This window comes from Melopsittacus undulatus (genome assembly GCF_012275295.1).
Source record: "Melopsittacus undulatus isolate bMelUnd1 chromosome 2 unlocalized genomic scaffold, bMelUnd1.mat.Z SUPER_2_unloc_1, whole genome shotgun sequence".
NCBI lineage: Eukaryota > Metazoa > Chordata > Aves > Psittaciformes > Psittaculidae > Melopsittacus > Melopsittacus undulatus.
Window position 1 is genome coordinate 179294 of NW_022993931.1, and position 18854 is coordinate 198147.

Genomic DNA, 18854 nt, shown 5'->3' on the forward strand with positions numbered 1-18854 from the left:
TGGGTTGGGATGGACCTTAAAGCTCCTCCAGCCCCAACCCCTGCCAGGGCAGGGACCCCTTCCACTGGAGCAGCTGCTCCAAGCCCCTGTGTCCAACCTGGCCTTGAGCACTGCCAGGGATGGGGCCCCCATTGCCAGTGTCCCATTGGGATGTGCTGCTAGATCAGGCTTTCCCAGTCCCTCTGCAGCAGAACCCCACCAACCCCACTGCAGCACTGCCCAGCCCATGCCCCTCCTTGTCCCATGTCACTGCTCCAGGACAAGGGAGCATGGAGCTGGTGTGGAATCCTGCTGGGTCCTGAGGTCCCTTCCAACCCTTCCTGGAGGAAGGTCACAAGAGATGGGCGGAGAGATGAGTTTGCACTGGGTGGTCACTGGTTTGCACTGGGAGGTCATTGGCTTGCACTGGGAGGTCACTGGTTTGCACTGGGAGGTCACCGGTTTGCACTGGGAGGTCACTGGTTTGTACTGGGAGGTCACTGGTTTGCACTGGGAGATGTGCTGATGGTGACCACAGCTCCTCGGGGATGTATCCTGCCCGGCTCAGCCCCACACACTCCAGTCATGAGTCACCTTTATTGCAATAAATACCTGTGCAAACCCACACCGTGTGGTGGCTTCTCCATGGGAACACTGGCACATCCCATCCCTGCATCCCTCTTCCCAACCCGGCATCCCAGCACTTCCCATGGGACAGCTGCCACATCCTTCCCAAGCAGACCCCCATCTCCTGCATGCCCTAAAGCCCCTCAAGAAGCTCCATCCGTCCCCTTCCCAAAGCACCCCAAGACCTCCCCAGTGCCCACCACCACCCCATAAGAGCCCGTGGGGCCCAGCCCCTGCCCATCCTCACTGGCTGATGAATCTGAGGATGCTTTATTGCCTGCAATGGTGCCTATAGGAAGTGGGTGATGTTGTCAGGGCTGAGCGGGGTCTGGATGTCCAACCTGCGGGCTCTGCTGCCCTGCTCCACGATCTCCAGGCGCAGTGTGGGGACCTTGCCTGCTCCAGATCCCGATCCCGATCCCGGGAATGAGCTCTCCTTGCTCTTGAGGAGCTGCTTGTCTGAGTCCTCCACAGCGATCCTGAGTGTGCAGCCCCTCGGCAGCAGGTCCTGCTCGTAGGCAGCAGCCAACTGGTTCACCACGCGCCGCTCCACCTGTGGGCATCAGCATAGGGCACATGAGGGGATGCTTGTGGGGTTGTGAGCTCCATTCCCACCCTCAGGCATCACCATAGTGCCCATGAGGGGATGCTTGTGGGGCGGTGAGCTCCATTCCCACCCACAGGCATCACCATAGTGCCCATGAGGGGATGCTTGTGGGGCTGAGCTCCATTCCCATCCTCAGGCATCACCATAGTGCACATGAGGGGATGCTTGTGTGGCTGAGAGCTCCATTCCCACCTGCAGGCATCACCATAGTGCACGAGGGGATGCTTGTGGGGCTGAGAGCTCCATTCCCACCCGCAGGCATCACCATAATGCCAAATGAGGGGATGCTCGTGGGGCTGAGAGCTCCATTCCCACCCGCAGGTATCACCATAGTGCCCATGAGGGGATGCTTGTGGGGCTGAGAGCTCCATTCCCACCTGCAGGCATCACCATAGTGCCCATGAGGGGATGCTTGTGGGGCTGAGAGCTCCATTCCCACCCGCAGGCATCACCATAGTGCCCATGAGGGGATGCTTGTGGGGCTGAGAGCTCCATTCCCACCTGCAGGCATCACCATAGTGCCAAATGAGGGGATGCTTGTGGGGCTGTGAGCTCCATTCCCACCCGCAGGCATCACCATAGTGCCCATGAGGGGATGCTTGTGGGGCTGAGAGCTCCATTCCCACCTGCAGGCATCACCATAGTGCCAAATGAGGGGATGCTTGTGGGGCTGTGAGCTCCATTCCCACCCGCAGGCATCACCATAGTGCCAAATGAGGGGATGCTTGTGGGGCTGAGCTCCATTCCCATCCTCAGGCATCACCATAGTGCACGAGGGGATGTTTGTGGGGCTGAGAGCTCCATTCCCACCTGCAGGCATCACCACAGCACCAGAGAGGGGATGCTCGTGGGGCTGAGAGCTCAATTCCCACCTGCAGGCATCACCATAGTGCCAAATGAGGGGATGCTTGTGGGGCTGAGCTCCATTCCCACCCGCAGGCATCACCATAGTGCACATGAGGGGATGCTCGTGGGGCTGTGAGCTCCATTCCCACCCTCAGGCATCACCATAGTGCCCATGAGGGGATGCTCGTGGGGCTGAGAGCTCCATTCCCACCCACAGGCATCACAGGATCCCACAAGCATGGAATGGGATGAAGGGACCTTAAATCCCATCCAGCTTCAACGGGTGCCACGGGCAGGGACCCCTTCCACTGGAGCAGCTGCTCCAAGCCCCTGTGTCCACCCTGGCCTTGAGCACTGCCAGGGATGGGGCAGTCCCAGCCCAGCCACGCTCCCCTCCAGGCTAGGGTGATGCCAGCGAGCTCCATCCCTGCCCTCACCTCGTGTTTGATGGAGCGAGCTCCATAGTGCAGGTTGTAGCCATCAGCCAACACGTCCATGACCTCCCTGTCCCAGAGCAGGGTGATGTTGTGCCTCGCCTTGGCCTGTTGGGTGAGGAAGAGGAGGAGGAGTCACCGGTGCCTTCGCTGCTGCCTCTCGAGGCCAGGGATGGTTCTTACCTTCTTGGCCCAGAAGTTGAGCTCCTTGTTGACCAACTGGATGAGCTCCGAGTGGCAGAAGGGCAGGAAATAGACGATCTCATTGATCCTGCCCAGGAACTCATCACGTTTGAAGTGAGCCTAAAGGGGAGGTCAGTGGGATGGGAAGGACATGGAATGGTTTGGGATGAAGGGAGATTAAAGCTCCTCCAGCCCCAACCCCTGCCAGGGCAGGGACCCCTTCCACTGGAGCAGCTGCTCCAAGCCCCTGTGTCCAACCTGGCCTTGAGCACTGCCAGGGAATTGGCTCAGCTTTAAGGTCCCTTCATCCCAAACCATTCCATGACTACATCAAAGGACTTGGAGACCCAAGCTCAGGGCACCTGAGGAACCTCATCCATACCTTCAAGATGGGGCGAATGACCTTCTCCTTGAACTGCTTGGAGATGGTGATCTTGTCGGTGCTCTGGACATCCTCTGAAAGACAGGAGGACACAGGGTGTTTATGGAGGCTGGGCCATGGGCTCCTTCCCATGGGCCACCTCCTGCAGGTGGGATCCAACCAGGACTTTGGAACAGCCCCGGAGCCTCCAAGAGCCACCAACCACAACCGGTTTGGAAATGGGGTGTCCCTGCACTTGGCACCCTGGTGCAGGGCTGGGTGCCCCATGGCTGCCCCTGCAGGAGGTGTTCACCTGCACAGTGAAAGGGCCCCAGCTCTGCCTCTGCCTCCACCTGGAGACCTGAGAGCAGCTCCAGTGCCTAAAGGGGCTGCAGGAAAGCTGGAGAGGGGCTTGGGACAAGGGATGCAGGGATGGGATGAGGAGTAATGGCTTCAACCTGGAAGAGGGAAGAGTTAGATGGGATATTGGGATGAAGCTGTTCCCTGGGAGGGTGCTGAGGCACTGGCACAGGGTGCCCAGAGAAGCTGTGGCTGCCCCATCCCTGGCAGTGCTCAAGGCCAGGTTGGACACAGGGGCTTGGAGCAGCTGCTACAGTGGAAGGGGTCCCTGCCCGTGGCAGGGGTTGGAGCTGGATGGGATTTGAGCTCCCTCCATCCCAACCCATGCCATGATCCCATGGCAGCCCCTGCTCACACTGCAGCTGTGGCCGGAGTCCACTTCCCTCTGCTGACTGCAGATGGAGCCAGGGTCTGGCTGGTCCTGAATCCCTGCTCAGCCACAGCCACCAGCCTGGTGCAGCTCTCCCTCCTGCCACCCGAACCCCCCTCCCTACACCCTCATGCACCAAACTCCGTGTCCTGTGTAACACAGGGATGCTCACAGGGAGATCGCTGCATCCCAGGCACTCTGCATGGGATCCAGGCATGCAGGGTGCTGGAGAAGGACCCATGCTGGGTGCTGGGTACCCTTCCCACCTTTGCAGCCCTCATGAGCATCACTGCACCCCCAGCAGCAGCAGAAAGGGGCTCGTGGGCTCTACCAGGCCCACACTGGTGCCAGCACCCAACCAGGAGGTGCCAGCACCCCTCATGGTGACAGCAGCACCTCAGGGTGCACCCAGGCTGGGGTTGGGACATTGCAGTCCACTGAACCAGAGCAGGGGGGCTTGCTTATATGGATTTGTCCCATTTCCCTTCTCTGCTAATAGACACCAAGGGGGGTTCAATAAGCAATGGGAATGTGCACAGCATTCCCAATGAGAGCTGGAGTAGGCAGAGGACATGGAGCTGCTCCCAGTATCCAGGTTTTCCACCTGTAACACCCACTGGTAGAGGTGGAGACGCTGCAGCAGCAGCTCCTTCCCTTCATCTCCCATTTATCTGCCCCCTCCAGGCACTGAGGACAAACTCCAGGCCATGGCTTTGGAGCATCTCCATTGAGGGGAAGGAGCTCCTGGGACGTGACTGAGGGCAGGACTGGAGCTGGGATGCTCTCTCCCTGCTGCTGGGAATGGAAATCCTCATTTATGATGGATGTGTTCCTCATTTAGCAGGAGTGCTCGTGGCATTTCAAAATGTTATTCCTGAAAGTTCAGGTCCAGGCGCATCCGTGAGTGTGATGGAGGTTGGAAGATGCTGCACGAGACCAGCTCCTGCACCCAGTGCTCAGAGACAGGGAGAGAGAAGCTGGGAAATGGATTTGAAGCCCCATTTGAAGCAAGGCTGTTTTCCTGCTGCCACACAGGTGATGCAGGTGCTGCAGTTCCCAGGGACATCCCAGCACTGCCACTGGAGAGCAGAGCTCTGGAGATGGAGCTTTTGGGAATCTGGTGTAGCCCTGATGGCACATGGGATGGGTTGGGATGAAGGGAGCATAGAGCTCAGCTCAGTCTCCCCTCTCTTGGGCAGGTTCAAACCATTCCCCTTGGCCTGGCCCTCCAGGCCCTTGTCCCAAGCCCCTCTCCAGCTTTCCTGCAGCCCCTTTAGGCACTGGAGCTGCTCTAAGGGCTCTCCAGAGCCTTCTCCATACACAGCCGCATCATGGGGAGCTTCCATCACCCAACACACTCCCAGGTGCCCTGCTGAAGATGTGTGCACACATATAGGACCACAACAGGTCTGTGCTCACACACTGCTGTGCAATTGAGAGCCAAAGGGGACAGCCCTCAGTGCAGCATCACCACCCATCCTTCCATCCATCCACCCCTGGCACAGCAGAGACCAAGCAGGCTCTGGGGCCTCCTGGTGCTGCTGGAGGGATGCAGATGGATTTGGCCTGTTCCCAGCACTAGTCTGGTCTAGGAAGTGTTTGGAAGGGTTCTGGAAGAATGGGAAGGGTGAGGAGCTGAAGGTGAGGAGCTGAAGGGCAGAGAGCAGAGGATGAGGAGGGCTGCAAGCTGGGACAAAGCCATCCCCAAAGAAGTGATGGGCTCCAGAAGAGGACAAGCATGAAGTGGGGGCAGCACAGGAGGGGCAGTGCTGGGGATGGGCTGTAGGACTCAGCACCATTGGTAAAGCCCTACCTAGGTTTTCTGCTATCCTCTTCTTGCTCATCTCCAGGGCCTCCTGGCGCAGCTGCAGCGCGTGCTGGGCGATCTCATCGCTGGCCACGTTGGAGGTCATGATGAAGATGGCATCTTTGCAGTCAATGGTCTTGCCCTTCCCATCCGTCAGCCTGCCCTGCAACAGCACCAGGGGCACAGCACAGCGTGAGCAGGAGCCATGGGATGCGGCCAGAATGTGAGGAGAAGGACACGGGTCCCATGTGTCCCCAAAGTGGATTAATTTACATCATGGAAGCATGGGATGGGGTTGGGATGAAGGGACCTTAAAGCTCCTCAGGTCTCATTTCCAAAGGGATACCCATGGATTCGAGCAGGTGGGAAGCAGTGACTTGCCCTGTGCATGGTCCCATCCATCCCCATCCACAACATCCTTGATGGAAGCTCTGGGAAGTGCCTCATGGGGTGGCTGTGCTGGTGGGTACCCCTAATTCAGCATCCCACAGCCCAGATGTTCACCTGCAGATGGGGCAGCCCAAGCCCCCCATGGGACTGCCTGGGGGTGCTGGGGGGGGGATCTGTGGTGGTCTGAAAGCACCACAGGGAACCCCAGTACCCCAGCCTGGAGGGGCCCTTAAAGCTCACCCATCTGCAGCCCCTGCTGTGCATCCGGTGCTCAGCTCTGCCTGTTGCACAGCAGCTTCATGGCCAAGGTGCTGGTGGTGCTGGGAGGCAGGGATGCTCCTGCAAGGCCTGTTCAGGGCTTTTGTGTTCCTTGGAAGGATTAATAACTCCATTTTTCCTTGCATAGATCACGGGAGCAGCAGCTCAATGGGAAATCAATTCCTGCAGCACGCACTTGACAGGGCAATAACCCAAATGTTAATCTCAAGCACCCAACAAGGATTTGTGTCATTGTGCTGGAGCTCAGCTGCCAGGAAGGAAACTGCCTGGGGAGCTCCTGGCTTCCCAGGCCTTCTCCTGCTCTCTCTCTTCCACCCTATGGAACAGGAGGCACAGGCCCCTTGCAGGAGGGCTGGGGCACCCCAGAGGGATGCTGTGGGTGTCATCAGCACCACAGGGATCCCTCTGTGGCTGATCCCAAGGGATGCTCACAAAGTTCCCTCTGTTATAGCCCTCTCCCTGTTATCCTGCAGGGCTACTTGGGTTAATCTCATTGCAATTCAGCCTGTGCTTCAAGGCCAGGTTGGATGGGGCTTGGAGCAGCTGCTCTAGTGGAAGGTGCCCCTGCCTATGGAGCCGGATGAGCTTTAAGGTCCCTTCAACCCAAACCATTCCATGGATCTACATCAATCCAATTCCCAGGCTTCACCCCCACATTTCCAACCTCCCAGTGGCTTTGCCTTTGCACTGACTCCATCAGGAGAGCTCAGCACCAGCTGACAGCGCTCAGAAGGGATCACTGATGTGGAGCATCCCCCCCATGTCCCGCATCCCCCTCCCCTGCCTGCAGCGTGGCCTCACCTCATCGAAGAGCTGCAGCATGATGGTGAGGACATCGGGGTGGGCTTTGTCCACCTCATCGAAGAGCACCACAGCATTGGGGCACTGCCGCAGCCGCTTGGTGAGCTGCCCCCCCTCCTCGTGGCCCACATAGCCCGGTGGGGAGCCGATGAACTTGGCAACCTGGGAGGCAGGAGTGGGGCACGTGGGGCTCATCCATAGGGGCACAGTGAACCCCCTTGGAGCTCAGCAGGCAGCACCCAAGCTTTGGGGCCTTCATCCCAAACCAGTCCATGGTTCTCTGATGAAGACCCTCTCTGGGGTGCCCTGGGGAGCTCACCCCTCCTGCAGCACCAGTATGGGCTGGGAGCTCTGCACCACTCTCCTCGCCTCTGCTGGATTCTCCCATTCCCTCCCCAGCTGCTCTTCCCCAAAGCTGCACACTGCACAGACATGGGGTGTTAAAGGTTCCCTTCCTCCTCGCTCTCTGATCCCAGTTTCCCACTATTTCCCATATTGGGAATGCAGAACCCGGAGCAAAGCTGCTGCTCTGTTGTGCTCCCTCTTTGCCTCCCCAAAGCACCCATCTCCTGGAGAACATGGAAGCAAGCCGGGAATGGGACACCCCGGAGCTGGTGGCACCCTGGAAGCAGAGGGAAGCCGTGCACTGACCTCGTGCCTCTCCTGGAACTCCGACATGTCCAACCTGATGAAGCCCTGCAAGAGAATGGAACCCGTGAGGTGGTGCTTGAGGAAGTGCTCCCAATTCATCCCATTTACCCTAATGGTCACATCCACCCCAGAACACCCGGGGCTGTTGTGAGGAAGAGGAAGGGGAGGCTGAGCTGAGCTGTTCCCTGGGAGGGTGCTGAGGCGCTGGCACAGGGTGCCCAGAGAAGCTGTGGCTGCCCCATCCCTGGCAGTGCTCAAGGCCAGGTTGGACACAGGGGCTTGGAGCAGCTGCTCCAGTGGAAGGGGTCCCTGCCCTGGCAGGGGTTGGAGCTGGATGGGATTTAAGCTCCCTCCATCCCAACTCATGCAATGGTTCCATGTTCCGAGCTAACACAAGCATCAGCATTGAACCGATTCCTCCATGTGCTGTTTGTCCAGGCACTGACCAGTGCCAGGAGCTGGGAATGAAGGTGCCTGAAGCCCAGGAGCTGGGATTTAGTGCTTTGGGAAGGCCACTATGGGAGGATGCAGAACAGAAACCAGACCAGGCACATTCAGTTGTTCTGATCTGCTCCCATCCCATCCTGTGGCCATTCCCTGCTGGAGGATGCTGGGGACAGGTTCAGGGGGGCTTTTCCCTGCTCCAATGTTCCCCACTCCTGTATGGGAGAGATGTGGGCATCCCCAGAGCCTAAATCTCACAGCTTGAATGTGGAGCAGCCAGCTTGAAACGGTGCCTTCAAACCTCCACATCCCTTCCAACCATTCCATGATGATTCCATGCATCAGCCGAGGGGAGAGTGTTACCTTTTTGATATCCTTATGGATGTACTTGGCTGTCTGCTTGGCCAGCTCCGTTTTACCTGTTCCAGAGAGGGAAAGACTCGTGTTAACCAGGCCTGTCCATCCTCCTGTGCCAACACCAGGGCTGGCACCACCAGCACCAACACGAGTGTTGTCTCCATGCAAACACACTCAAGATGCTGTGAGATCAGATCCCATCCTCCCAATGTGTCCAGTGAGGGAAGAACTTCATTAAACACACAGGTTCTGTTGGAAACCCCCTGGATCTGTGCAGAAAACCCTTCCTGCTGCTCCCTGGCACCACTGATGGGTTCTGTGTGCCCAGCCCCAGTGCCTAAAGGGGCTGCAGGAAAGCTGGAGAGGGGCTTGGGACAAGGGCCTGTAGGGCCAGGCCAAGGGGAATGGCTTGAACCTGCCCAAGAGAGAGGAGACTGAGCTGAGCTCTGAGGCAGAAGCTGTTCCCTGGGAGGGTGCTGAGGCGCTGGCACAGGGTGCCCAGAGAAGCTGTGGCTGCCCCATCCCTGGCAGTGCTCAAGGCCAGGTTGGACACAGGGGCTTGGAGCAGCTGCTCCAGTGGAAGGGGTCCCTGCCCGGGGCAGGGGTTGGAGCTGGATGGGATTTAAGGTGCCTTCATCCCAACCCATTCCCAGGTTCCCTGCACTATCACACATCCCTGCAGCTCTGCCGGTGGTGATGGCTCTGGTGGCTGAGGTCTGAGGATCACGGGATGGGATCAGCACTGAAGTGCTGCAGACACAGGGACTGAGCCTGACCTCAACAGCCTGGTGCAGCTCTGCCTCTGTCCACTTCGGCTGTTGCTGGGCTGTGGGTCCCCACATGTGAGCACAGGGGTGCAGATGTGCTCTTACACACAGGGTATGAATGTAAGTGAGCCAGGATGGATCCTTAACTTACAACCACGGAATGGTTGGGATGAAGGGAGCTTAAAGCTCATCCATATCCAATCCCTGCCACAGGCAGGGACCCCTTCCACTGGAGCAGCTGCTCCAAGCCCCTGTGTCCAACCTGGCCTTGAGCACTGCCAGGGATGGGGCAGCCACAGCTCCTCAGTGCTTTCTTGTTTCAATATTCCTTTCTATGGGAGTCAAAGTGGTGGAAAACCCGTCCATGGACACACAGAGGAGTTGAAGAGCTGCAGTTCACATCATTGAGCCTCTACAAGGAGTGCAGTGAAGTCCCAAACCTATTGGGTTTATAGAGCTTTATACAGCAGCTCTTGAGTTAACACCGGGCTCCTGGCCAGGCAGCGATCCATAGATCCCAGTGTGTGTCCCTGCCTGGCCAGGCAGTGATCCATAGATCCTGGTGTGTGTCCCTGCCTGGCCAGGCAGTGATCCATAGATCCCAGTGTGTGTCCCTGCCTGGCCAGGCAGTGATCCATAGATCCTGGTGTGTGTCCCTGCCTGGCCAGGCAGTGATCCATAGATCCCAGTGTGTGTCCCTGCCTGGCCAGGCAGCAATCCATAGATCCCAGTGTGTGTCCCTGTCCTGACCCCTCCATCAGAGGCTGAGGGATGCAGTGGATGCAGGAGGAGCACTGGGGTTGTTGCAGATGTCACTTTGGACACTTCACAGCTGCTCTGGTCCCTGCCTGGAAGTCATCTTGGCCATTCCATGAAGGGATCAAGTGTTTTGATAGCTTTCATTGTGCTTGAGCACAAATATGGGAGTCAATAAAACCCTGTAATTCCAAAGCCTCCCGTGTCCATAGGAGTGAGACAGCAGAGGCTGGAGCTGCCAGCAGCAGCTTCCTGCTCTCACCTCTCCCATGGAGGCATAAACCAGCCCTTTTCCTGGGAAAACTGCCCCTTTTGGGATGGGATAACTCAGCATGAAGCTGCTTGTGCCCTGCCTGGGACCTGCTGGGGTTATCCTGCGGGATCCTGGACCAGCTGCAGGGATGCGACACTTACACTGCTGTTTATGAGAGCTCCGTGTGCAGCAGAGGGAGAAGGGGCCGTGCTGGGCCTGAGGAGCATCCCTGTGGCACAGCCCAATCCTTACCTATTCCAGAGGATCCCAGGAACAGAAAGACCAGCGGGTGCTCCTCGTCGTACCAGCCGTTCTCCTTCCTCCGAATGGCTGTTTAAAGACAATGGGAACAACAAAAAGGAGGAAGGGGAGGGAGGGAAGGGGGGAAAGGCAAATAAATCAATGCCACAGAAGCAGGGATAATTATCACTAAGTACACACTCTGTTTTTCCTGCTCTCTCCCCACTCAAAGTCCTCGCTGCCATTAGTGCCATCTAATTCGATTAGGCAGGCACGGCCCCAGAGACACCTAATCAGGTTAGCATGGATTGGGAAAGCTGCCCAGAGCAGATCGCGGATAAAGTTTTCCAGGATGTGCACTCAGTGTTGCCAGGGAGACGGGAGGGAGGGGGGACTGGGAGGGATGGAGCTGGACCGGTGCAGGGATGCTGCACCAGAGCACTGGGTCTGAGGGTTGTGTTGTTCCTTGAGTGGGAATGGGAAGAGGGAGGGATTGAAGGAGTGGGGAAAGGCTGGAAGGGATGGGAAGGGAGAGGTTCTGTGTGTCTCTGCATGGCAATATCCAACAGGATCCAGCTCTGCTCTGGAGCCAGGCTGGGAGAGCTGGGCTGGGGCAGCCTGGACAAGAGAAGGGGAGACCTGAGAGCAGCTCCAGTGCCTAAAGGGGCTGCAGGAAAGCTGGAGAGGGGCTTGGGACAAGGGATGCAGGGATGGGATGAGGAGTAATGGCTTCAATCTGGAAGAGGGAAGAGTTCGATGGGATACTGGGATGAAGCTGTTCCCTGGGAGGGTGCTGAGGCGCTGGCACAGGGTGCCCAGAGAAGCTGTGGCTGCTCCATCCCTGGCAGTGCTCAAGGCCAGGTTGGACACAGGGCTTGGAGCAAGCTGGAGATGTGAAGGGGAAATCCATCTCCGGAGGTTTGGGATTGAGCTGACCACAGGCATGAAGCGTCCCCACAGCAGCAGAGAACCCCTCATCCGGGAGCCACAGGATCCTGCTCCAGGATGCAAGGATTCAATGAGGGAAGGAGGCAGGATGGGGTCTGGAATGAGGGTGATTCCACACTGCAGCAGGAGTGTGGCTGGATCCAACTCCTTGTGGAGGCTGTGGAGAAGATGGGAAGAACACTGCAGGAGGTGGTGGCTCAGCCTGGAGGTGATGTTTGCATCACTGTGATACAGGAATCAGCCTAAAGAGCCAAAAAAGCCCAGTTTCACCTTAAAATCCAAGGCACATCCCCTCAATGGAATGGGATTGAGAGCAGGGACTGGGAATTCAATGGAAGACGAGTCCCAGCACAATGAGGACGTGATGTTTTGTGTCTGGCCACTATCAAGATGCATTACCCATCCCTTGGCCACTCTAACACGTCCTGACTCCTGTCAAGCCTTAATGAGACCAGGCTTAGAGCCAGGCTCTGCCTTACCCTGCCCGGGGGAGCAGCTCAGCCCCATGGACCAGCTCCAGGAGCGGGCAGGGATGTGTCCTCTTGGACATGGGGGTTGATGTGGTGGTGAACATCTCCTCAAACCGGGACCAGTGGCACCAGTGGGGACCGCGGGGACCCATACTGGGCCCAGCGCTGCTCAGTGTCCCCATAAGTGATGTGGATGATGGGATCAAGAGTCCCTGAGGACACCAAACTGAGTGGGGAAGGGAGAGTGGGACTGTTGAGCTGGAGAAGAGAAGGCTCCGGGAGCCCTGAGCCATGTGCCAGGAGGTAAAGGAGGCTGCAGAGGAGATGGAGGCTCCCTTTGGACAAGGAGTCCATGGGAAAGCTGAGGGGTGATGGGCACAAGTTACTGCTGGGAGATTCCCACTGGACACAGCAGGAGAATCATTCCCAATGAGAACAAGCAGCCATTGGGATAATCTCACTGGGGCAGTGGTGACTCCCCAGTGTTGAAGATGGGGCTGCCCAGGGTGCTGAGCATCCAGTCTGGGTCATGCTGTGCCTGGAGAGCTTGGAGCAGATGATCCCTGAGGTCCCTTCCATTGGGATTCCATGAAATCCCGGCCAGCATCCACATCACCCCCACTGAGGAGCCAGCACAGGAGGAGCAAGAGGAGATGCCCATGGCATGGAGGTGCAGGGGGGGTGTCTGTGTGACCCCAGAGCTGCTCCAGTGTCCCCTGCACGCCTCCCAGAGCATCCCACCATGGCTTGTGCTCCATCCCTGCCCTTTATGGCAGCAAAGCTGAGGTCAGCCACGCGGGTGGATATATTTCCTGCAGGATTGATGGGGAATAACGGGACCACTGACAGTGTCTGCAGCATCTCAGCTAATAAAGGTAATAAAGTTGTGCTCCAGGGCATGGAGTGACCACGGGCAGGGTCAGCATGTTCAATGGTCTGCAGGCAGCCAGGTTAAGTGTTAAGTGTTGTCGCTTTTCACTCCCCTCTCCAGCAGCATCCCAGATTTTATGGATAAACACTCATCTTGCTCATCACAACTCCAGGGATATGAAGCATCCCATAAAACACAACTACCATGGAGCTAGTGCTGTGATCCCGGCTGGAAGGGCTTGGGCATTACTTAGAGCCATCAATGGTGTGATGAGGTGGAAAACCTCTGCTACAAGGAGCCTTAAACCCATGATTCCAGCCCCAAATGCTCTTGAGGTCCTGGCTGCCATCAGAAAGGGGCCACCAAGCCCCTGCTCCAGCACCTCAGCCATGGGAGGCTCTCCAGGGTTGGCCACCAGCATCACGAGGAGGACCAGACCTAAGGCATTGTATGGATGGGAAGCTTGGGAAGCCCATGGGGCTCCTCTGCACCCCAAAGCAGCCTCCAGCCCTGCTGGTGATGGCCAGGCAGGAACCCACGTTGTGCCTCTTGGAAAGGCATCCCCTTCCCGTTGGAACATGGGGTGGCAGAGGGAGCTCCAATGGAATCCCATGAAGGCACCAGAGCCCCCATGCCCGAGCCAGGGGGTTGATGCTGACTCCAGGGCCTTCTTCTCTGGAGCCATTTGCAGTGGTGCTGTGATGCTCTGCTTGATTCTGGCCATCAGTAACGGTGTGAGCGGCGCGGGGTCTCCGAGAGGCCCTTCAGCTCTCTATTGAACTGATAAATTCACTGTATTACTTTACACAAATCAATACCTTGCACTTCTCAGCCCTCCCTGCCACCAAAATTGGTTTCAGCCAATTTGTGAGGGTAATAAATGTCCATTTATCAAATCAATTCATTCCGGGGAGCTCTCGAACCGCCCGGGTCGGGGTACGTGGGGTGAGTGGTCCAGGTGTGCACCCGCTATGGGATCATCGTCTCCATCCGGGATCGGGCCAGGGCTGACCACATCCCAAAGGAACTGATCCATTGCCGCTGCTGGAGGTGCTGGGATGTGGAAGATGAAGCTCAAATGATCCCAAAGCTGCTCCCAAGCAGAGCCAGACCTGAGTGCGGTGTAGGAAGTTTACACAAGGAAATGTAGGAGTGGGAAGGATCCAACCAGAGGAGGCCATAGGGATGCTGGGAGCACTGGAGCAGCTCTGCTCTGGAGCCAGGCTGAGAGAGCTGGGCTGGGGCAGCCTGGACAAGAGAAGGCTCCTGAAGGGGAGAGCTGAGAGCAGCTCCAGTGCCTAAAGGGGCTGCAGGAAACCTGGAGAGGGGCTTGGGACAAGGGCCTGGAGGGCCAGGCCAAGGGGAATGGCTTGAACCTGCCCAAGAGAGGGGAGACTGAGCTGAGCTCTGAGGCAGAAGCTGTTCCCTGGGAGGGTGCTGAGGTGCTGGCACAGGGTGCCCAGAGAAGCTGTGGCTGCCCCATCCCTGGCAGTGCTCAAGGCCAGGTCGGACACAGGGGCTTGGAGCAGCTGCTCCAGTGGAAGGGGTCCCTGCCCTGGCAGGGGTTGGGCATGGAGGAGCTTTAAGGTCCCTTCAACCCAGACCACAGTGACTCTATGAGGATGATTCCCACTGCCCCGTTTCCCTGCAGCTCTGCCTCATTCCCACATTCTCCCTGCTCACCACACTCAGAATTCACCTTCAGAATCAGATGCACATTTCCTGATCCCCCTTTTCCCAAGCCCTCTGCACCCCAAAACAAGCCTCACTTTTCCTTCCTTGCTCCTCCTCAGCTGCAGGAAGAGCTGGAGCAGCCTCATTCAATCTCAAGCTCTGGAGCAGCAGCACCAGCAGGGCTGGTGCTGGAGCCAACCTCCACGTGCCCATGGGCTGGCAAACACTGTGCATCCCATAGAGGAGGTGATGGAGCTATGGGAGAGGTTGATGGGATCTCCATCAGAGCAGGATATTGAGGAGATGGGATAACCAAACTTATGTAGAGAATCATGGGATGGGTTGGGATGCAGGGACCTTAAAGCTCCTCCAGCTCTCCTGCCCCTGTGGATTCCAGTCAGGAATCATCACTCACCTCCCCACAGCTCTGTCCTGCTTCCTACAGCAGAGAGCAGTGGGGCTCACCTGTATCCCATGGGAAGGGTTTCTATGGCTCCGTGGTAGTGATGCCAAGCACCAGCTCCGTGTGAGCATTCCCAGTGCCCTGGTGCTCCACACAAACCCCAGAGCACACGCTCCCTTTGTATTCCCATCTGAGCCCCTCTGGAGAGTGTTTGGATCATGCAGTGAGTGATGGATTAAATCAGATTATTCAATTAGGGGTGATACATTAACCAGCTCAGCAGGCTCAGCTAATCCGGGATGTGGAGTTTGGGAAGTGTCCTAATGACAAACTGGGGACCAGGAGGCTGCAAAGTGGGAGCAAATCCAGCTGGGAATGAGTGAAACCCCCCCAAGAGCAGTGGGGCAAGGGCTGGAAGGGAAACCCTACCTCCAAATCCCCTCTTCCTGAGTGAAACCAGCAGGAATGGGGCAGAAGGGAGCGGGGAGGAGGGGATGGAGCCTCTCCCCCTACCTTTGGCTCCCATATCCCGAGGCTGCGGGGGGGGGATCCAGCACATTCCCTCTAATTCAATAAGAGAAGGCTCCATAAAGGCAGCTGCTCTAATGGGCAGCAGCAGCACCTGTGTCAGAGCAGCAGCACCATCAATCACAGTGCTGGGCTGGCCCCGCTCCTGCCCCCAGGCACTGCTGCTGCTCCTGCCCCACTGCGCTGCTCCTGCCCCACGGCTCCTCTTTGTTAGCTCTGCTCCCTGCCCCACTGCTGGGATGGGACAAGGAGCTCCAACAGGAGCCATGCCCCCGGCCTCGCTGCAGCTCAGAGCTCTTAGAGCCATGGAATGGGTGGAAGGGAGCTTAAGGCTCATCCAGGAGCAGGATGCTCCAACCCCTGTGTCCAACCTGCCAGGGATGGGGCAGCCACAGCTTCTCTGGGCACCCTGTGCCAGCGCCTCAGCACCCTCCCAGGGAACAGCTTCTGCCTCAGAGTTCAGCTCAGTCTCCCCTCTCTTGGGCAGGTTCAAGCCATTCCCCTTGGTCTATCCTGGGTTCTGAGAGGCTGCCCCATGGAAAAGCACCTGCAGTGAACAGCCAGGACCCATCTTCTCCTTTCTGCTCCCATGTGGGGCCGGGTGCTCCATGACATGCACTGGATGGAGCCTGCAGTGAGAAACAGGGCTCCACAGGGCTCAGTGCCTGTCCTGGAGCTCGTGGGCATCCCAGCTCCCTGCCCTGGCTCACTCCATGCAGGGGATCTGCTGCCACAGCCATGGGGCAGGGTGGGACCTGCCAGCATGGCCTGGGCTAAGGGAGTCAGCCTCCATCCTGCTCTGCAGATGCCCAGCACCCTTTTGTCTCAGTGATTACCATAACGAAGTTATGCTCCGAGCAAACTGTCAGTGCTCATCTGATGTCTGTGGCTTCTGTTGGGGCCCATGAGCCTAAAACCTGCTCTGGGTTTAACCTCAGCTCCAGCACTCTCTGATGGAGCATCCTCAACCCTTGGTGCACACCACGAGAGCCCAGCTCACTGCAGGGAAGCTGGAGAGGGGCTTGGGACAAGGGATGCAGGGATGGGATGAGGAGTAATGGCTTCAATCTGGAAGAGGGAAGAGTTCGATGGGATATTGGGATGAAGCTGTTCCCTGTGAGGGTGCTGAGGCGCTGGCACAGGGTGCCCAGAGAAGCTGTGGCTGCCCCATCCCTGGCAGTGCTCAAGGCCAGGCTGGACACAGGGGCTTGGAGCAGCTGCTCCAGTGGAAGGGGTCCCTGCCCTGGCAGGGGTTGGGAATGGAGGAGCTTTAAGGTCCCTTCATCCCAACCCATCCCATGGTTCCATGACTCTCCTCCAGGCAGGATATTCCCACTGGACCTCAGCATGACTCCCCCCTCCCAATGAGTCACTGGGAGGCAGCCTCAGGTGATCCCGAGGAACACGGTGCTCTCCCTATGGAGCAGGGGCTGGAGCTCCATGGATGGAGCAGGGGCTGGAGCTCCATGGATGGAGCAGGGGATGGAGCTCCATGGATGGAGCAGGGGCTGGAGCTCCATGGATGGAGCAGGGGATGCAGCTCCATGGATGGAGCAGGGGCTGGAGCTCCATGGATGGAGCAGGGGATGGAGCTCCATGGATGGAGCAGGGGATGGAGCTCCATGGATGGAGCAGGGGATGCAGCTCCATGGATAGAGCAGGGGATGGAGCTCCATGGATAGAGCAGGGGATGGAGTTCCATGGATGGAGCAGGGGATGCAGCTCCATGGATGGAGCAGGGGCTGGAGCTCCATGGATGGAGCAGGGGATGGAGCTCCATGGATAGAGCAGGGGATGGAGCTCCATGGATAGAGCAGGGGATGGAGCTCCATGGATGGAGCAGGGGATGGAGCTCCATGGATGGAGCAGGGGATGGAGCTCCATGGATGGAGCATGGTCCTACCTGCTCCCACAGTGGCAATGGCACTCTCCTGGCCGATGATGTGCTCCTTGAGCCGCTGCTCCAGTGGGAAGCGCCGGCGCTCCTCCACCTCCCTCCGGCGCTGCTCCTCCTGGAACTGGGGCAGGGAGAACACTGGGATCAGAGGCTTCCCTAAGCAACAACACGGACATCGGGGGGGGGGGCAGGGAGCTTTACCCCCTAGGACAGGTGGAATTCCGCTCCAGGCACTGGGAAGCAGCCACAGCTCAGCCTAAGGAGCTCTCATCCCGTTATAAGCTCATATGGAAACAGAAAGCCTTGGCTATTCCACTTGGATTTGCTTTCCCACCCTCCACATGTCTCCCGTTCAGCCTCCAAGGGCTGTGTCCTGCTGGGAATGTTGGGAAGCAGAGAAGGAGCCTCTGGAGCCTGCAGGAAACACTGGGAAAAGCTCTTTGCTGGGACATTTGCTTCCCTGTGCTCCAGAGGAGGCATCCATCCTGCTCCAGAGGAACAGCGATCCACACACTGCTCCCATCCAGAGCACTTCCCAGCAGGATGGGCTGTGTTTGCCATGCCAGAGCTGGGCAAGGGGAGAACATAATCATGGAATCCTGGAATCCCAATGGAAGGGACCCCAGGGATCATCTGCTCCAAGCTCTCCAGGCACAGCATGACCCAGACTGGATGCTCAGCACCCTGGGCAGCCCCATCCTCAACACTGGGGAGTCACCACTGCCCCAGTGAGATTATCCCAATGGCTGCTTGTTCTCATTGGGAATGATTCTCCTGCTGTGTCCAGTGGGAATCTCCCAGCAGTAACTTGTGCCCATCACCCCTCAGCTTTCCCATGGACTCCTTGTCCAAAGGGAGTCTCCATCTCCTCTGCAGCCTCCTTTACCTCCTGGCACATGGCTCAGGGCTCCCGGAGCCTTCTCTTCTCCACTGAACAGTCCCAGCTCTCTCAGCCTTTCCTCACTGCTGCCCTTGGACCATCTTTGAGGCCCTTCTCTGGCCCCTCTCCAGCCTGGCCCCAGCTTTGCTGTGCAGCAGGACCCAACCTGAGCCCATGCTCCAGGGGTGCCCTGAGCAGCACCGAGCACACTGGGACAATGACACCTTCATTCCTGTGCTGATGCCCTTGGGGATGTTCCCAGCACCCTGATGGGTTTCCTTGCCTCAACCACTGCTCACTCCTATGGGGCTGGGGTCCCCCAGGGCCCTTTCCCAGAGCTGGACTGCACACAAGTATCCCACAGGATCTGCAGATGGAGGAGCCACCCCTGAACCCAGCCACCTGAAGGGAAGACCCCTGTAACAAACCATGGTGTGCTCACAGCTGGATGCTGCTCCCACATCCCGAGTGGATAACCCCATCCCAGCCCACTTCCAGTGCTTCCTGCATGAGCAGTGCCTGGCAGGAGGTAAAACCCCCAACTAAAGAGCAAACACCCCAGTTCTGGCTGGTGCCATCAGCACCATGTGTATGAGATGCCATCAACCTTTGTACAGGGCAATAACTTCCCTTTGGATCCCACTGGAGCAGCTCCATGGAACAGACCATAG

The 18854-nt window shown here is 57.9% G+C and overlaps 1 protein-coding gene across 1 annotated transcript in view; it reads right to left on the reverse strand.

Annotated features, from left to right (window-relative positions):
* Window positions 1–574: 574 nt before the first annotated feature.
* The window catches only part of LOC117438044 (caseinolytic peptidase B protein homolog), a 46301-nt gene continuing 28021 nt past the window's right edge, over window positions 575–18854 (reverse strand). The window contains exons 7-16 of the mRNA XM_034073403.1: window positions 17310–17424; window positions 10525–10602; window positions 8503–8558; window positions 7696–7740; window positions 7045–7206; window positions 5581–5737; window positions 3059–3132; window positions 2677–2796; window positions 2497–2601; window positions 575–1159 (exon numbers count right to left, since the gene is read on the reverse strand). Coding sequence (XP_033929294.1) covers window positions 896–1159; window positions 2497–2601; window positions 2677–2796; window positions 3059–3132; window positions 5581–5737; window positions 7045–7206; window positions 7696–7740; window positions 8503–8558; window positions 10525–10602; window positions 17310–17424 — 1176 coding nt within the window. The 3' untranslated portion in view covers window positions 575–895. The remainder of the gene's footprint in view (window positions 1160–2496; window positions 2602–2676; window positions 2797–3058; window positions 3133–5580; window positions 5738–7044; window positions 7207–7695; window positions 7741–8502; window positions 8559–10524; window positions 10603–17309; window positions 17425–18854) is intronic.